Source organism: Tachyglossus aculeatus, chromosome 2 (genome assembly GCF_015852505.1).
Source record: "Tachyglossus aculeatus isolate mTacAcu1 chromosome 2, mTacAcu1.pri, whole genome shotgun sequence".
Classification (NCBI taxonomy): Eukaryota; Metazoa; Chordata; class Mammalia; order Monotremata; family Tachyglossidae; genus Tachyglossus; species Tachyglossus aculeatus.
The window spans coordinates 131,873,241-131,892,813 of record NC_052067.1 but is presented as its reverse complement, the minus strand read 5'-3'; the positions used below and the strand labels follow the sequence as shown (position 1 = coordinate 131,892,813).

Genomic DNA, 19,573 nt, shown 5'->3' with positions numbered 1-19,573 from the left:
AAGGGACTCTATTCAAAGACTGGTCTTATTTAAAGGAATTTAAGACACCTGGTTTTAAGAAAGCTCTCCACTTTCCACCAAGACAAACACAGACTATTCAGGCCATTCTCTCTCTTCGAGACTGTGAGCCCGGTGTTGTGTAGGGACCGTCTCTATATGTTGCCGACTTGTACTTCCCAAGGGCTTAATACAGTGCTCTGCACGTAGTAAGTACTCAATAAATATGAATGAATGAATGAATTCAGATATCCAAAGATAGAGCCTCAGTCCTGTCTCCTCATTTTTGCATTATACCAGGCCCAGGCTAATAATAATTAACAAAAGTAACTGTGGTTATTTATTAAGCACTTATTCTATGCGAAGCACTGTTCTAAGCACTGGGATAGTTACAAAGTAACTGTGTCAGACAATTTATATTTATTTATATTGATGTGTGTTTGTTTTGATGTCTGTCTCCCCTCCTCTAGACTGTAAGCCCGTTGTGGGCAGGGATTGTCTCTATGGCAATATTGCACTTTCCAAGTACTTAGTACAATAGGCGCTTAATAAATGTAATTGAATGAATGAATGACAATCCCTGTCCCATCGGAGGCTCACAGTCTAAGGGGTAGGAAGGGCAGGTATTTCGTCCCCATTTTACAGATGAGGAAACTGAGGCCTAGAGAAGTGAAGTTCCTGGCCAAGGTCACACAGCAGGGATGTGGTGGAGCGGGGTTTAAAATCCAGGTTCCCTCACTCCCGGGCCTTTTCCACTAGGATACATTTCTTCTCTAAGACAGCAATGAGTCTGGAGACAATCTGGACCATGTGCGGTCCAGCTGCTGGGAATTGAAGTTCCAGCAATCCAGGAGAGAACTCTGCATTTGGCCAGGATGCTGCATCCTCCTCTCTTGCCTGAACCAATCGATAGGATTAAGTCCTTACTGTGTGCAGAGCACTGTACTAAGTGCTTGGGTGAGTAGACCAATACAAGAGTTAGCACACCCAATTCCTGCCCTTGAGGGCTCGCAATCTAGAGAAGCAGCATGGCTCAGTGGAAAGAGCAGGGGCTTTGGAGACAGAGGTCATGGGTTCAAACCCTGGCTCTGCCAGTTGTCAGCTGTGTGACTTTGGGCAAGTCACTTCACTTCTCTGGGCCTCAGTTACCTCATCTGTAAAATGAGTATAACAATGATGACATTAATTAAGTGCTTACTATGTGCCAAGCACTGTTCTAAGCGCTGGTGAGATTACAAGGTGATAAGGTTGTCCCACGGTTGGCTCACAGTCTTAAGACTGTGAGTATTAAGAGTATTAAGACTGTGAGACTTAAGAGTATTAAGACTGTGAGCCCCCGTGGGACAACCTGATCACCTGGTAACCTCCCCAGCACTTAGAACAGTGCTTTGCACATAGTAAGCGCTTAATAAATGCCATTATTATTATTAGCAAGCCTGAAACTCCCCTGAACAAGCAAAAAAGAGCATCATTATCATCTGAATTTACTAAACATTTTTTGGGTGCAGGAAACTAAACCAGGTTAGGAGAGTGCAATAAAAGTAGAAGACATATGGTGTCTGCTCTCAATGATCTTACAGTCTAACGGGGGCAACAGGGAGGCACAGATCGTAAACTATAATATGGACAAAAAGGAGAACAGCTACAATTGGTGCCAATAAAAGTGGGCAAAAGATGTATAACACTAAATAAATCCAGTAAATAAACTAATAAGTGGATAGATAGAATTTACAAGTGGATAGATGGAATTTATTCCAATTATTACATTGGAATAAATAAGTGCTAAGGATAGCTGATGGAATGACATGACTAGAGAGGTTAGTATTAGTCGGGGAAAGCCTCCTGGAGGAGGCAAAATTGTAGGGGGCTTTGAAGGTGGGGATGAGGTGGATGTCATCTCCTCGATTCGAGGGGGGTCTCAGCAAGAATGAAGGCTAGAAGTATCACGACCTCGTGGAAAGAGCACAGGCCTGGGAGCCGGAGGATCTGGATTCTAATCCTGACTCTGCCACATATCTGCTGTGTGACCTTGGATGAGTCACTTAACTTCTCTGTGCTTCAGTTCCCTCATCCGTAAAATGGGGATTAAAACTGTGAGCCTCCTCGTGGGGCAACCTGATCACCTTGTAACCTCCCCAGCGCTTAGAACAGTGCTTTGCACATAGTAAGCACTTAATAAATGCCATTATTATTATTATTACCCCAGCACTTAGAACAGTGCTTGGCACATGCTAAGCACTTAACAAATACCATTATTATTTATTGTCACTTCAATCCTCTGCACCTCAGTTCCCTCATCTGTAAAATGGGGATTCAATACCTCTTCTCCCTCCTACTTAAACTGTGAGCCCTTTGTGGGACAGGGACTGTGTCTGACCTGACTATCTTGTATCTTCTCCTGCACTTAAAAGAAGAGTGCTTGGCCCATAGTAAGTGCTTTAACAAATATCACAATTATTATTATTATTATTAGGGTGGATGAAGCCCAGCCCGTGTGGTGGCATACAAAACCACCCTACCTGAAAGCTTCCTCCTTCCTTCCCCATTCCCATCACCTCTTCCTTCCTCCTGCTTCTTCTCCCCACCCACTGGCCTCTTCCACCCATTCTCCAGCATATGCTTCCTCTCATAGGTTCCTTCGGGAATCGATTAGTGCTCATCTGACTCCACTGGGGAACTACCACCTCCCCCCTTCCCCTCGCCACCCTGTTCCTGGGCAATCAATCAATCAATCAATCAATGGTATTTATTGGGAGAGCACAGGACAACTGAATTGGTAGATATGCTCCCTGCGCATAAAGAGTCTGCAGTCTAGATGGGGAGACATGATCATAGCTGAGCCCGTGTTGGGTAGGGATCGTCTCTATATGTTGCCGACTTGTAATTCCCAAGTGCTTAGTACAGTGCTCTGCACACAGTAAGTGCTCAATAAATACGACTGAATGAATGAATGGTCCAGATATCTGCAACTTCACTGTCTCCCACCACTGTCCTCTTTCATCTGCTTTGAGGTAAAAGAATTCATTCAATCGTATTTATTGAGCAGTTACTGCACAGCACTGTACTAAACGCTTGAAGACAAGAAGACAACCATCTGCCCTGCCCCCTTTCTCCTCCTCCTCCCGCTCTGTCTTCTTCCCTAGACCAGAGCAACACGGGGCATACATATCTTTAAATCATACATTATCAATCACTTCTTTACATCAACATCTGCCTCCCCTTCTAAACTGTAAGCTCAGGTGGTCAGGGAACATGTCTGCCAACTCTGTTGTACTCTCCCAAGTGCTTAGTACAGTGCTCTGCACACAGTAAGCGCTCAATAAATACCAATGACGACTATGACGATGAAGGGGCTAGCATTCTAGTGAAGCAAAAGTCCAGAGAACCTCCACCATGCCATTCCCGTACTGGCATTTCCGAGGAAGTCGGGGGCCAGGGGACCCTTAAACCTTCCCTTCTGGACTGTAAATTGTAGTACTGCTTTCTGCACATAGTAAGCACTCAATAAATATCAATGATTGACAGACAGCAGAGAGGTAGTGTATTCTACTGGAAGGAACATGGGAGTCTAGGACTCAAGAGTCCTGCTGTGTGACCTCAGGCAAGTCACTTAACTTGTACTTCCCAAGCGCTTAGTACAGTGCTCTGCACAAACTAAGTGCTCAATAAATACGATTGAGTGAGTGAATGAATGAACTTAACCTCTCTGGGTTTTTAGTTCATCTGTAAACCTGGGAAGACTATATCCTTACTCCTCTCTACTTCACAGAGATGTTGAGGGGATAGCGTCGCTTAGTGGAAAGAGCACGGGCTTGGGAGTCAGAGGTCATGAGTTCAAATCCCGGCTCCACCACTTGTCAGCTGTGTGACCTTGGGCAAGTCACTTAACTTCACTGTGCCTCAGTTACCTCCTCTGTAAAATGGGGATTAAGACTGTGAGCCCCACCTGGGACAACCTGATTTCCTTGTGTCAACCCCAGCGCTTAGAACAGTGCTCGGCACATAGTAAGCACTTAAGAAATATCATCATCATCAAACAAGACCAGTGAAGGAATGGTGTTTTGGGAAAATTCTTTCAATCATACTTATTGAGCACTTACTGTGTGCAGAGCACTGTACTAAGTGCTTATTAAAAGCCCTCTTCAAGTACAAGATGTTTTCATTTTTTTTTTCCTTTCCCTTTTGCTCCTTTCAAATGGTACAAGGGCAGAAGAGGGACACCATTGTAAATCCAATGCTACATAGTAAGCGCTTAACAAATACCGCAATTATAGAAAGGAACCGAACATATCAGCCCAGCTCCTGCAAGACAAGTGCAAAGAGAAGTACTTGTCTACTGGCGTCTGGAATCGTGGCCTAACTGGTCCAAACTGGTCCCCGTAAATTGAATGGTCAGTCGTTTCCCTACCCAGTTTCCCAGCAACCACTCCAAGAGAACTCAGAAAGAGCCGAGTCAGAGGCCTGGAAGTTTCCACCGGCCGGAGAAGGGAAGTTCCACCATCCCCATAAAATGAACAGTGCACCTACTCAATCGTTTCCCAGAAATCATTCCACGAGAACTCGGAAAGAGCCGCATTAGAGACCTAAAAGTTTCCGCAGGCCGGTGGAGGGGAGAAGTCCCTGCCCGGTGGGCCTCGGAAGGAGGATGTAATTTTATTTATCCCTTTGCTCTTCTCCCCTCCCATCCTCAGGCACTTATGTATTTGTATTGATGTCTGTCTCCCTCACTGTAGACTGTGAGCTCGTTGTTGGGAGGGAATGTTACTGATTATTATTATTAATAACAATAATAATGGCATTTATTAAGTGCTTACTATGAGCAAAGCACTGTTCTAAGCGCTGGGGAGGTTACAAGGTGATCAGGTTGTCCCACGTGGGGCTCACAGTCTTAATCCCCATTGTTGTACTGTACTTTCCAAGTGCTTCATATAGTACTCTGCACACAGTAAGTGCTCAAAAAATACTATGTGTTGTCGAATTGTACTTTCCAAAGAGCTTAGTACAGTGCTCTGCATATAGTAAATGCTCAATAAATACGATTGAATTCATTCATTCAATCCTATTTATTGAGTGCTGACTGTGTGCAGAGCACTGTACTAAGCACTTGGGAAGTGCAATGATTGAGTGAAATACTATTCTATTTATTTTATTAATATGTTTTGTTTTGTTGTCTGTCTCCCCCTTCTAGACTGCGAGCCCGTTGTTGGGTAGGGACTGTCTCTATATGTTGCCAACTTGTACTTCCCAAGTGCTTAGTACAGTGCTCTGTACACAGTAAGCGCTCAATAAATACGATTGATTGATTGATTGATTATATGTTGCCAACTTGTACTTCCCAAGTGCTTAGTACAGTGCTCTGCACACAGTAAGTTCTCAATAAATACGATTGAATGAATGAATGAGTGAATAAGGAGAATATGGGTCAGTTGTCCTGGTCAGCAGCGTCCACCCCTACAACAATGGGGGGGCGACAGGGAGCACAGTGCTTTGCACATAGTAAGCGCTTAATAAATCCCATTATCATTATTATTATTATTATTATTATGGTCAGGTTGTTAATAATAATAATAATGGTGGCATTTATTAAGCGCTTACTATGTGCAAAGCACTGTTCTAAGTGCTGGGGAGGTTACAAGGTGATCAGGTTGTCCCACGGGGGCACAATCTTAATCCCCATTCCATTTTACAGATGAGGGAACTGAGGCACAGAGAAGCGAAGTGACTTGCCCCAAAGTCACACAGCTGACAATTGGCAGAGCCGAAATTCGAACCCGTGACCCTGGCTCCAAAGCCCGTGCTCTTTCCACTGAGCCATGCTGCTTCTCTGGTTCACCCACTGTGTGGTCAGCCAGGCCGCAGGGGGGTCGTGACCTGCCTGTAGCCAGCCCGATTTCTCTTCCCCTCTGGCAGCCAGCCCTGTGGGCCCACTGAGGCAGACGGGCCCGAGGCCATAGGACAAAGCTGCTGGTTAGGTCCCAAAACCCGTTAACGGGCAGCCGTCCCAGAGACGGTCCCGCCGAGCCGGAGCTGGCTGGACGCCTGTTCCAGGAGTGGAGGATGGCCAAGGAATCCAACAAAAACTTCGCCCTGGCCCGACTGCTCATTCATGCAAAGAGAAGCGACATCATCGATCTTCCTGGAGAAACGCCGTTGTCAGCAAGGACTGTTCAAAGGCGAACAGATGCAATGACGACGACTCTCGGGGAGCCCGCGACTCCAGATGGCCAAACGCGGGACACGGTCAATCAATCAATCAATCGTATTTATTGAGCGCTTACTGTGTGCAGAGCACTGTACTAAGCGCTTGGGAAGTACAAGTTGGCAACACATAGAGACGGTCCCTACCCAACAGTGGGCTCACAGTCTAGAAGGGGGAGACAGAGAACAAAACAAAACATATTAACAAAATAAAATAAATGGGATAGATATGTACAAGTAAAATAGAGTAATAAATATGTCCAAACATATATACAGGTGCTGTGGGGAAGAGAAGGAGGTAAGGCAGGGGGGATGGAGAGGGAGAGGAGGGGGAGAGGAAGGAGGGGGCTCAGTCTGGGAAGGCCTCCTGGAGGAGGTGAGCTCTCAGTAGGGCCGCTCGGGGGGTCGCGTAACTGGTTTATCCATTCAGTCATTCATTCAATCGTATTTATTGAGCGCTTACTGTGTGCAGAGCACTGTACTAAGCGCTTGGGAAGTACAAGTTGGCAACATATAGAGACGGTCCCTACCCAACAGCGGGCTCACAGTCTAGAAGGGGGAGAAGGTTGGCACCGGGTCGAGGCCCAGATGTGATGGACCCTTCCGTCTCCTCAAGCGCTCTCCCTGCTCGTGGCTTTATTCTCCGGAGAAGTTCAGGGAGAATGAGTTTCTTCATGTGCTATGTACAGTGGAACAGAGGCCACAGACCTGCTTTAATGCAGACACAGACTTCTTAGCCTGATGGCAAGTCGGCGACTGCAGATGGAAAGAAGCCTCCATCCTGTCTGGTTCAAGCCTGGCCCCAGGGCGGGGTGAAGACTCAGCCGTGCCCCAGATCCGGACCCAGTCTGACATTCATTTATCCAGGAATATCATTCCTGGGTGAGGCTCCCTGTGGCCGTTAGGACCAATTGTTTGGACCGCAACACCAAAAAAAACCGGTCACTGATGAGAAGCAGCAGGAAGGACCTGGGTTCTAATCCCGGTTCCACCATTTGCCTGCTGTGTTGCCTTGCCTCGGTTTTCTCAGCTGTAAAATTAAAAACCTGTTCTCCCTCCCATGTAGACTGTGAGATCCATGGGGGATGGGAATTGTGTCCTACCTGATTGCCTCGTCTCTCCCCCAGCGCTAAGTAAAGCGTTTGGTACATAATAAGTGCTTGAATGTCACCGTTATCATCATTATCATTATTATCATTATGATTATCAAAGCATCAGCAAGTCCAAGACTCAAGCATCACCCATCAACAAGGTTTCCTGAGAGGGAATCTGGGGGGAGAGGGGGCAGAGGGTTTAAAGATGACTCTAAAGCCCCAGGCTCATGAGGAAAGGTGGGACTCCTCACTTCAGTCCTCTTTTCCCTCAGAGGAAAATCGAGGCCTCTCAGGGCCCAGTCTGAGCACAAATGGAAAAGATTCATTCATTCATTCATTCAAATAGCATTTATTGAGTGCTTACTGTGTTCAGAGCACTGTACTAAGCACTTGGGAAGTACAAGTAGGCGGCATATAGAGACAGTCCCTCCCCAACAACAGGCTTACAGTCTAGAAGGGGGAGACAGGCAACAAAACAAAACATGTGGACAGGTGTCACATCATCAGAATAAAAAGATGTGGGCTGTGCTCTTGTTTCCATACCCCCGCCCACTCCGGAACCTCTCTGCTCCAAACCAGAGAAACCACAGCCCTTCTCTTCCTCTCTCTTCCTCTTTCCTGAGTCTCTTCTCCTCCCTCCCTTCCACCTTCCCAAGTCTTCCTCTTTGCAGCGACCCTTGCGCGGGCCTCCAGCGGAGACGGAGAAAAGGGAGAGGGGTAAGGAAAAAGAAAGAGAAGAAGAGGGAGATGGGGGAGAGGGGTTCCCCAAGGAAACTGAGGGCACCACCCCTGTGGTGAGCTCCTCTTGGATGACTTCAGCAGCAGGGAACACAGCTGCTCAGTGCCCTCCGTGGTCACTACACCAGGCACAACCCTGTGAATTTACAGTCGGCCAACCGGGGAGGAGGTGGGACAAAACTGGCCCCCATAATCAACACCTTCGGGGGCCTGTCCCAGCAGGATCAGGCGGGGCGTTAGTGAAGAGCCAACATGTCCCACACAGCAATAATAATAATAATAATAATAATAATAATAATGATGGCATTTATTAAGCGCTTACTATGTGCAAAGCACTGTTCTAAGCGCTTGGGAGGTTACTATCAATCAATCAATCATATTTATTGAGTGCTTACTGTGTGCAGAGCACTGTACTAAGCGCTTGGGAAGTACAAGTTGGCAACCTATAGAGACGGTCCCTACCCAACACTGGGCTCACAGTCTAGAAGAGGTGATCAGGTTGTCCCACGGGGGGCTCACAGTCTTAATCCCCATTTTACAGATGAGGTAACTGAGGCACAGAGAAGTTAGGTGACTTGCCCAAAGTGACACAGCTGACAATTGGCCGAGGTGGGATTTGAACCCATGACCTCTGACTCCAAAGCCCGGGCTCTTTCCACTGAGTCACGCTGCTTCTCCAATCCCACCCGCACTGAAATTCAGCCTGGCAGCCCGTCCCTGACAGTCAATCAGTCACATTTATTGAGCACTTACTGTGTGCAGAGTACTGTACTAAGCGCTTGGGAAGTACAAGTTGACAACATATAGAGACAGTCCCTACACAATAGTGGGCTCACAGTCTAAAAGGGGGAGACAGAGAACAAAACCAAACATACTAACAAAATAAAATAAATAGAATAGATATGTACAAGTGAAATAAATATGTACAAACATATATACGTATATACAGGTGCTGTGGGGAAGGGAAGGAGGTAAAATGGGGGGATGGAGAGGGGGACGAGGGGGAGAGGAAGGATGTACATGAGTACAACATGGGGTACGTGGGACTCTTTCGGAAGGACACATTGGTATTGTTCCACGCGACGTTCCTGACAGGGAAAGGAACCCGCGGGAGGACTGGAGGGAAGAGCTTTGTGGCTTTTTTTCTGGTGATGAGGCCATGGGAGTCTTGTTAGGCAGGGAGAGGGGTGAAAACCAGGAGTGGTTACCTGGGAAGGGGAAGTGAGCATCAAGTTGGGGGTAGAATTAAAAACCGAAAGAGAAGAACTGGAGAATAAACTGGGCTCTCAGACACTTGTGATAATCCCAGAGGGCAAGGTGGGGATGGTGGGGGAAGGAGCAGGGGGCTTTAGCCGTGTCGAACTGGTGCTGAGACTGCACAGATGGTGAACCAGGGCCTGCGGGGCCACAGAGGCCTGTTCTCTGAAGCTTTGCCCTTCCAGGAGGAGGATGTCATGGGAGGCCTTCATGGGTAGGCCTGGGGAAAGGGTGGGAGTCACCGGGCCCAGCCTGACCAAAAAGCTACCCTTTCTCTCCCTGAGCGCTAGCCCCGGGCCCACACAGGGCTGTCACTCTAAACTTTGTTTAGAGCCCGAGGGAGGACAGGAAGTGGAGTTGCTAGGGGCTGGTCTACAAAAACAGGACTAAAGTGCAGTTCTACCTTGCGTTCAATAAGGGACTACAATTTGGAAGGATAAATGGTTGGGAAGCAGAATGGTCTAGTGGAAAGAGCACAGGCCTGGGTGTCCGGAGACCTGAGTTGTAATCCCGGCTCTGCTACTTGCCTCCTCCGTGAGTCACTTCACTTCTCTGTGCCTCAGTTACTTCATGTGTAAAATGGGGATTAAGGCTGTGGGCCCCATGTGGGACAGGGACTGAGTCCAAACAAATTTGCGTGTATCCACCCCAGCGCTTAGTACACTGCCTGGCTCATTGTGAGCGCTTAACAAATACCATAATTATTATTAATATTATTGTTATGATTAAGCTTGTATCTTCCCCGGTGCTTCGTACAGTGCCTGGCACAGAGTGAGCACTTAACAAATGCCAGATAATAAAACGAGGATTAGGGACTTGTCTCTTAGAGTCAATGAATCTGGTCAGTCCGAACAAAACAACCGACAGCTCCCAGCAAGACAAGCAGGACTACACAACTTCCATCCTGTCAGAACCGGGAGGGGCCCTGTTGCTGAAATTCGGGGGCAGGGAGTCTTGGGGTGACAGGGCATGGTTTCTAAGGGGAAGTAAATGACTTCATCCCCAGTCATAACTGGGGCGGTGGGGAGGGCAAGAGGGCAAAGCCCTACTGAGAGCTCACCTCCTCCAGGAGGCCTTCCTCTCCCCCTCCTCCCCATCTCCCTCGCCTTACCTCCTTCCCCTCCCCACAGCACCTGTATATAGGTTTGTACAGATTTATTACTCTATTTATTTTACTTCTACGTATTTACTATTCTACTTATAGTATTTTGTTAATACGGTTTGTTTTGCTGTCTGTCTCCCCCTTCTAGACTGTAAGCCTGCTGTCGGGTAGGGACCGTCTCTATATGTTGCCAACTTGTACTTCCCAAGAGCTTAGTACAGTGTTCTGCACGCAGTAAGCGCTCAATAAATACGATTGAATGAATGAAAGAATGAAAAGAAGGGCATCCCTCTAAATGGGCACATATGTCTGGTAGAAGGAATTCCTGCAGAGCCCAAGCTGGGAGAGTTCCCTTTCTCATGAGCAGAAGCCCAAGCCCAGAAATCCCTCCCTCTGACCCAGATGAAGTGTTGATAACCGGAATTGGTGTTCCTTTCGCCCGCGGCGCCTCCCTCCTCTGAATTCTCCGAGGTCTGCATGGAAAGCTTCAGAGCTGCCCAGCGGTGACTGCTCATTGGTTTGGAGGAATGTGCCGGAGCATTTGAAGCTCGTTTTAAACTCATCGAGTAGCTCCTGGAAGGAGAGAGTGATGAAGAGCGAACAGTCCTTCCTGATAGGGAGTGATTCATAAAAGCGATGCTCTCGACAGATGGGGCCTGGAAACGATCTGAAGATTTAAGCTGCAGCTTGAGAAGCAGTGTAGCCTAGTGGAAAGAGCCCGGGCCTAGGGTTCGAATCCCACTCCGCCACTTGCCCACTGTGTGACCCTGGGCAAGTCACCTAATCTCTCTGCGCCTCAGTTTCCTCAGTTGTAAAATAGGGATTCGATACCTGTTGTCCCTAGCCTTTAGACAGTGAGCCCCATGTGGGACAGGGACTGTGTCCAACCTGATTATCTTTTGTCTACCTCAGGACCTAAAATGATGCTCGGCAAATAGCATATATTAATTAATTCATTCAATCGTATTTATTGAGCGCTTACTGTGTGCAGAGCACTGTACTAAGCGCTTGGGAAGTACAAGTTGGCAATATATAGAGACAGTCCCTACCCAACAGTAGGCTCACAGTCTAAAAGGGGGAGACAGAGAATAAAACAAAACATATTGACAGAATAAAATAAATAGGATAAATATGTACAAGTAAAATAAATAAAAAGAGTAATAAATCCGTACAAACATACATACATATATACAGGTGCTGTGGGGAAGGAAAGGAGGTAAGGCGGCGGGGGGATGGAGAGGGGGAGGAGTAGCTCAGTGGAAAGAGCAGGGGCTTGGGATGAGAGGTCATGGGTTCTAATCTCAGCTCCGTCACTTGTCAGCTGTGTGACTTGGGGCTTTTAGACTATGAGCCCACTGTTGGGTAGGGACTGTCTCTATATGTTGCCAACTTGTACTTCCCAAGCGCTTAGTACAGTGCTCTGCACACTGTAAGCGCTCAATAAATACGATTGATTGATTGAAGTCACAACTTCTCTGTGCCTTACCTCATCTGTAAAGTGGGGATGAAGACTGTGAGCCCCACGTGGGACAACCTGATTACCTTTTCCTCCCCCAGCACTTAGAACAGTGGGTGGCACATAGTAAGTTCTTAACAAATACCATCACTATTAGGACTGGGGACTCAAACAGTACCATGGCCTTCGGATGCCCGGATAGATTTCTGTGCTGGGTCATCTGGGTTCGGGAGAGACAGCAGAACAACTCCCGTTCCTACTTGCTGAAAACATAACTCCCTTTTAGACTGTGAGCCCACTGTTGGGTAGGGACTGTCTCTATATGTTGCCAACTTGTACTTCCCAAGCGCTTAGTACAGTGCTCTGCACACAGTAAGCGCTCAATAAATACAACTGATGATGATGATAACTCTAAGTAGCAGCAATTGAGTGTAAGATGCACGTTATGGGACAGGTGCAGGATACACACATGCTCTTCATACACACACAACACACACGCGCACACTATCAGGGGTCAAAGAACCTGCATTGTCCATCTTTTCTGACCCGTGACGGTCCTCCACAAAGCAACCGAGAGCTCCGGCGTGTTTCGGGGACGTGCGGGAAAGGATCAGATTGGCGTTCCCACTCTGGCCTCCGGGACTGGAAGCTTCCCACAGAGGGAATTCTGCCCTGAGAGCGACGGTCCGTTTCAAAACCCTGCCTGTTGATCTGCCCCGCTTCACGTCCAAAAGGTTCCCACCGCGCGTGTTAGGCTGGCTGCCTTCGGAGTCATCTGCCGGAGTGAAGTAGGGTATCGGTGTAACGGAACATAGCCCTGTCCGGCAAGAAACCATCTGACGGCTGACCCTCGTGGTCCTGCTCGGCTCCCGGCATCCCACCTCTCCCCTCAGCGAGCCCGGCCCGTGGGAGGTCTCTCCGGTACTCTCTGTGTCATTCATTCAGTTGTATTTATTGAGCGCTTACTGTGTGCAGAGCACTGTACTAAGCGCTTGTCCGCAGAGAAGCAGCGTGACTCAGTGGAAAGAGCCCGGGCTTTGGAGTCAGAGGTCATGGGTTCGAATCCCAGCTCTGCCAATTAGCTGTGTGACTTTGAGCAAGTCACTTCACTTCTCTGGGTCCCAGTTACCTCATCTGGAAAATGGGGACTAAGACTGTGAGCCCCACGTGGGACAACCTGATTACCTTGTATCTACCCCAGCGCTTAGAACAGTACTTTGCACATAGTAAGCACTTAACAAATACCACTATTATTATTATTATTATTGTTATGTGGGCCCCTCCCTCCAGCTCCCACCTTGCCCCCCTGGCTCTGCCGCGGCCCATGAGCGCCGGGCAGGCAGGCAACCCCAGGTGGTGATCAGAGGTCATGGGTTCAAATTCCGGCTCCACCACTTCAATCAATCAATCAATCGCATTTATTGAGCACTTACTGTGTGCAGAGCACTGTACTAAGAGCTTGGGAAGTACAAGTTGGCAACATATAGAGACAGCCCCTACCCAACAGTGGGCTCACAGTCTAGAAGGGGGAGACAGAGAACAAAACCAAACATATTAACAAAATAAAATAAATAGAATAGATATGTACAAGTAAAATAAATAAAAATAGAGTAATAAATATGTACAGACATATATACATATATACAGGAGTATATAAAAGTCAGCTGTGTGACTTTGGGCAAATCACTTCACTTCTCTGGGCCTCAGTCACCTCCTTTGTAAAATGGGGATTAAGACTGTGAGCCCACATGGGATGACCTGTTCACCTTGTAACCTCCCCAGCGCTTAGAACAGTGCTTTTCACATAGTAAGCGCTTAATAAATGCTATTATTGTTATTATTATTATTATCCAGGCCCAGCGCTGACCCCTGGCAGCAGCAGGATTTTTTCCTCCCTGGAAAGGCAAACCACGCTACTGCGGGGGCCTCTCGGGTTCACAATGGGTTCGCTCTTTCCAGAAGCCGCAGGCAGGAAGAGCGGGATGGGGGAGAGATGTGTGACACCCACAGAGGCTCTAAGGGAGTTTAAGGCGGAAACCCGGGAACTCCCATCGGGAGACAAATCACAACGCCCAATCTCCCCATCCTTCCATGGGCAGTACAAAGTCTGATCCTCCAGACAGGCAATTTCAAGGAAGGGGTCTAGGCTCTAAAACCACAGGTTAACCTCTTCCTAATAAAAGGGAAGTCTTGCATCCCCTTCCCTCCCTCTGCAGCCAATAAATTCAGGGACTTCCCCCGCTCTGCCAAATAGATGCCACAAGCCCCTCATCCATAATCAGGAAACGATTTTCACCCCTCAACCTGAACGACTGGGTAGGGCCAGGTTTCCGTGTGAGGGAGAGAGAGAGAGAGTTGGCAGGGCAGGTTCCGGGGAAGGTGGGTGAGGGTGCTTAGTACAGTGCTCTGCACACAGTAAGCGCTCAATAAATACGATTGAGAGAGTAGAGGGGACAGGCCTGAGGGGGACGGAGCGGGTGGCGGGGGGCCAGGGAGGGGCAGGGATGTGGGGGCTGGAAAAGCTTAAGTGAGAAGAGGGGTTTATTTAGAGAAGCAGCGTGTCGCGGTGGATAGAGAACCAGCCTGGGAGTAGAAGGTCCTGGGTTCTAATCCTGCCTCTGCCGTTTGACCTTGGGGAAGTCACTTCACTTCTCTGGGCCTCAGTGACCTCATCTGTAAAATGGGGACGGAGACTGTGAGCCCCACGTGGCTTCTATCTAATTTGCTTCTATCTACCACAGCGCTCAACACCAGTGCCCAGGACAGAGTAAGCTCTTAACAAATACCACGATTATCATCATCATCATCATTATTATTAATAGCATTCCTAACAATAACAATCAAAATCAATCAATCAATCAGTCATATTTATTGAGCGCTCACTGTGTGCAGAGCACTGTACTAAGCGTTTGGGAAGTCCAAGTTGGCAACATATAGAGACGGTCCCTACCCAACAGTGGGCTCACAGTCTAGAAGAAAATAACAATATTAATCATCACTATGAATAAAAACCATCATATTAGAGAAGCAGCGTGGCTCAGTGAAAAGAGCCCGGGTTTAGGAGTCAGAGGATGCGGGTTCTAATCTCCGCCCCTTGTCTGCTGTGTGACCTTGGGCAACCCACTTCACTTCCCTGTGCTTCAGTTCCCTCATCTCTAAAATGGGGATTGAGACTGTGAGCCCCACGTGGGACAATCTGATTACATCGTATCTACCCCAGCACTTAGAACCGTGCTGGGCACGCAGTAAGCGCTTAACAAATACCATAATAATTATTATCCAGCACTTAGAACAGTTCTTGGGATATAGTAAGCGCTTAACAAATACCATCATTATTATAATCGAGGACTTACTGTGTGCCAAGCACTTAGTACAGTGCTCTGCACACAGTAAGCGCTCAATAAATACCATTGAATGAATGACCGTCGAACAAACCAGATCCATTCCCCGCCTTCAAGGAGCTAGTGGTCTGGAGGGTGGGGGGCGGGGTAGAGAAGCAGTGTGGCTCAGTGGAAAGAGCCCAGGCTTGGGAGTCAGAGGTCATGGGTTCAAATCCCAGCTCTGCCACGTGTCAGCTGTGTGACTTTGGGCAAGTCACTTCACTTCTCTGTGCTTCAGTTCCCTCATCTGTAAAATGGGGATGAACACTGTGAGCCCCACGTGGGACAACGTGATGAACTTGTATTCCTCCCCCCCCCCCAGCGCTTAGAACAGTGCTTGGCACATAGTAAGCGCTTAACAAATACCATCATTATTATTATTATTACTATGTGGGACAACCTGATGACCTTGCATCTCCCCCAGGGCTCAGAACAGTGCTTGGCACATAGTAAGCGCTTAACAAATGCCATCATCATCATTATTATTATTATCATGTGGGACAACCTTGTATCAACCCCCGAGCTTAGAATAGTACTTGGCACATAGTAAGCACTTAACAAATACCATCATCATTATTATTATTATCATGTGAGACAACCCTGTATCAATCCAGTGCTTAGAACAGTGCTTGGCATATAGTAAGTGCTTAACAAATACAATTGTCATTATTATTATTATCATCATGTGGGACAACCCTGTATCAATCCAGCGCTTAGAACAGTGCTTGGCACATAGTAAGCGCTTAACAAATACCATCATTATTATTTTGTGGGACAACCTTGTATCAACCCCTGTGCTTAGAACAGTGCTTGGCACATAGTAAGTGCTTAACAAATACCATTGTCATTATTATAATTATCATGTGGGACAACCTCGTATCAACCCCAGCGTTCGGAACAGTACTTGGCACATAGTAAGTGCTTAACAAACACCATCGTCATTATTATAATTATCATGTGGGACAACCCTGTATCAATCCAGCTCTTAGAACAGTGTTTGGCACGTAGTAAGCGCATAACAAATACCATCGTCATTATTATTATTATCATGTGAGACAACCTTGCATCAACTCCAGCGCTAAGAACAGTGCTTGGCACATAGTAAGTGCCTAACAAATACCATCGTCATTATTATTATTATCATGTGGGACAACCTTGTATCAACTCCAGCGCTAAGAGCAGTGCTTGGGACATAGTAAGTGCTTAACAAATACCATCGTCATTATTATTATTATCATGTGGGACAACCTTGCAACAACTCCAGCGCTAAGAACAGTGCTTGGCACATAGTAAGTGCTTAACAAACACCATCATCTTTATTATAATTATCATGTGGTACAACCCTGTATCAATCCAGCGCTTAGAACAGTGTTTGGCACGGAGTAAGCGCTTATCAAATACCACGATTATCATTACAACTGTTATGTGGGACATCCTTGTATCAACCTCAGCGCTTAGAGCAGCGCTCGGCACAGAGTAAGCGCTTATCAAATACCACGATTATCATTACAATTGGTATGTGGGACAACCCTGTATCAATCCAGCGCTTAGAACAGTGTTTGGCACAGAGTAAGCGCTTAACAAATACCATCGTCATCATTATTATTATCATGTGGGACAACCTTGCATCAACTCCAGCGCTAAGAACAGTGCTCGGGACATAGTAAGCGCTTATCAAATACCATGATCATCATTACAATTGTTATGTGGGACATCCTTGTATCAACTTCAGCGCTTAGAACAGCGCTCGGCACAGAGAAAGCGCTTATCAAATACCATGATTATCATTATAATTGGTATGTGGGACAACCTTGTATCAACCTCAGCGCTTAGGGCAGCGCTCGGCACAGAGTAAGCCCTTATCAAATACCACGATTATCATTACAATTGGTATGTGGGACAACCCTGTATCAATCCAGCGCTTAGAACAGTGTTTGGCACAGAGTAAGCGCTTAACAAATACCATCGTCATCATTATTATTATCATGTGGGACAACCTTGCATCAACTCCAGCGCTAAGAACAGTGCTTGGCACAGAGTAAGCGCTTATCAAATACCACGATTATCATTACAATTGGTATGTGGGACAACCTTGTATCAACCTCAGCGCTTAGAGCAGCGCTCGGCAGAGAGTAAGCGCTTATCAAATACCATGATTATCATTATAATTGGCATGTGGGACAACCTTGTATCAACCTCAGCGCTTAGGGCAGCGCTCGGCACAGAGTAAGCCCTTATCAAATACCACGATTATCATTACAATTGGTATGTGGGACAACCCTGTATCAATCCAGCGCTTAGAACAGTGTTTGGCACAGAGTAAGCGCTTAACAAATACCATCGTCATCATTATTATTATCATGTGGGACAACCTTGCATCAACTCCAGCGCTAAGAACAGTGCTCGGGACATAGTAAGTGCTTATCAAATACCACGATTATCATTACAATTGTTATGTGGGACAACCTTGTATCAACCTCAGCGCTTAGAGCAGCGCTCGGCAGAGAGTAAGCGCTTATCAAATACCATGATTATCATTACAATTGTTATGTGACACAACCTTGCATCAACCTCAGCGCTTAGGGCAGCGCTCGGCACAGAGTAAGCGCTTATCAAATACCACGATTATCATTACAATTGGTATGTGGGACATCCTTGTATCAACCTCAGCGCTTAGAGCAGCGCTCGGCACAGAGTAAGCGCTTATCAAATACCACGATTATCATTACAATTGGTACGTGGGACAACCTTGTATCAACCTCAGCGCTTCCCCAACGCCATCCTCCTTATCAGTCGTGCAGCCGCGAAGGGCGGGGGGTGGCGGGGGGTGGCAGGGGGTGGCAGGGGGTGGCTGGGGGAGACACCCACCTTTCCCAAGAGGGGGGTCCTCGGCCCGGGCTTGGAGGATGGGGCTGCGGCGGCGGCTGTGGCCGCGGCGGCGGCGGTTCCCCGGGGGCCGTCGGGGGCCGCGGGCCGGGGGTCGGGGGTCCGGGGTCCCCGGCGGATGCCGTCCAGCAGGCGGACGAGGAGGATGTTGGCGGGCAGCTGGTCCACCCCGCAGCCCACCAGGATGCGGCACTCGGGGCAGCGCAGCTCGTGGCGGGAGCAGACGATGCGCTCCAGGCAGCGGCGGCAGAAGGTGTGCTGGCAGGGCAGCGCCTTGGCCGTCGTGTCCAGCCGCTCCAGGCACACGGAGCACTCCAGCAGGTCCAGCAGCGACGACTCGTCCATCGCTCCGCACAAACCCTCCTCCTCCTCCACCTCCTCTCCTCCTCTTCTCTCCTCCTCCTTCTCCTGCTCCTCCTCTTCTCCTCCTCTTCTCCCCTTCTCTTCTCCTCTCCCTCCTCCTCTCCTGCTCCTCCTCCCCACCCCTTCTCCTCCTCCTCTTCTCCTTCTCCTCCTCTTCTCCTCCTCTTCCTCTCTTCTCCTCCTCCTCTCCTCCTCCCCTCCCCTTCTCTTCTCCTCCCCCTTTTCCTCCTCCTCTCCTCCCCTCCTCCTCCTCCTCCTCTCCTCCTCTTCCTCCTCCTCCTCTTTCTCCTCTCCCTCCTCCTCCTCCTTTTCCTCCTCTCCTCCTCCTCCTCTTCCTTCTCCTCCTCTTCCTTTTCCTCCTCTCCTCTTCCTCCCCTCCTCCCCCTCCTCCCTCTTCCCTTCCTCCCCCTCCTCCCCCTCCTCCCTCTCCTCCTCCCCCTCCCGGCCCACCTGGGCCCCCCGCAGCCCCCTGCCCCCTCGGGCTCCTCCCCCGGGGACCCTCCCTCCCTCCCCCGGCCCGGCCCGGCCCTGCCCTCCCTCGGCGGGGGGATGCGGGAGGATGCGCGGAATGGGGGGCGGGGGCCATGGCCTGGGGATAGCGGGGACCCCCCCCTCCCCATGACCCCCGGGGGCCGGACCCCTCCCCTCCCCTCCCCTCCGGACTTTTCTGGGGCCCTGACGACCCCCCCGAGGGCCCAGAAACGCGCCCGGGACCCAGGCGGGACACAAAGTTGGAGGCTACTGGGGGAGGGGGCGGGATCCCCCGGGGAGGGGCCTCCTCCTCCTCCTCTTCCTCCTCCTCCTCCTCTTCCTCCTCTTCTTCCTCCTCCTTCTGTTCCTCCTCTTCCTCCTTCTCCTCCTCCTCCTCCTCCTTTTCTTCCCCCTTCTCTTCCTTTTCCTCCTCCTTTTCCTTCTCCTCCTCCTTTTCCTTCTCCTCCTCCTTTTCCTTCTTCTCCTCCTCCTTTTCCTCCTCCTCCTCCTTCTATTCCTCCTCTTCCTCCTTCTTCTCTTCCTCCTTTGCCTCCTCTTCTCCTTTTCCTCCTCTTCTCCTTTCCTCCTCCCCCTCCTCTTCCTCCTTTGCCTCCTCTTCTCCTTTTCCTCC

General features: G+C 48.7%; 1 protein-coding gene across 1 annotated transcript in view; it reads right to left on the bottom strand.

Moving 5' to 3' along the window:
• Positions 1-18,453, bottom strand: part of SH3RF3 (SH3 domain containing ring finger 3) — a 397,785-nt gene extending 379,332 nt beyond the window's left edge. Inside the window, exons 1-2 of the mRNA XM_038742700.1 lie at positions 18,210-18,453; positions 2,679-2,705 (exon numbers count right to left, since the gene is read on the bottom strand). Coding sequence (XP_038598628.1) covers positions 2,679-2,705; positions 18,210-18,453 — 271 coding nt within the window. The remainder of the gene's footprint in view (positions 1-2,678; positions 2,706-18,209) is intronic.
• Positions 18,454-19,573: the final 1,120 nt, after the last annotated feature.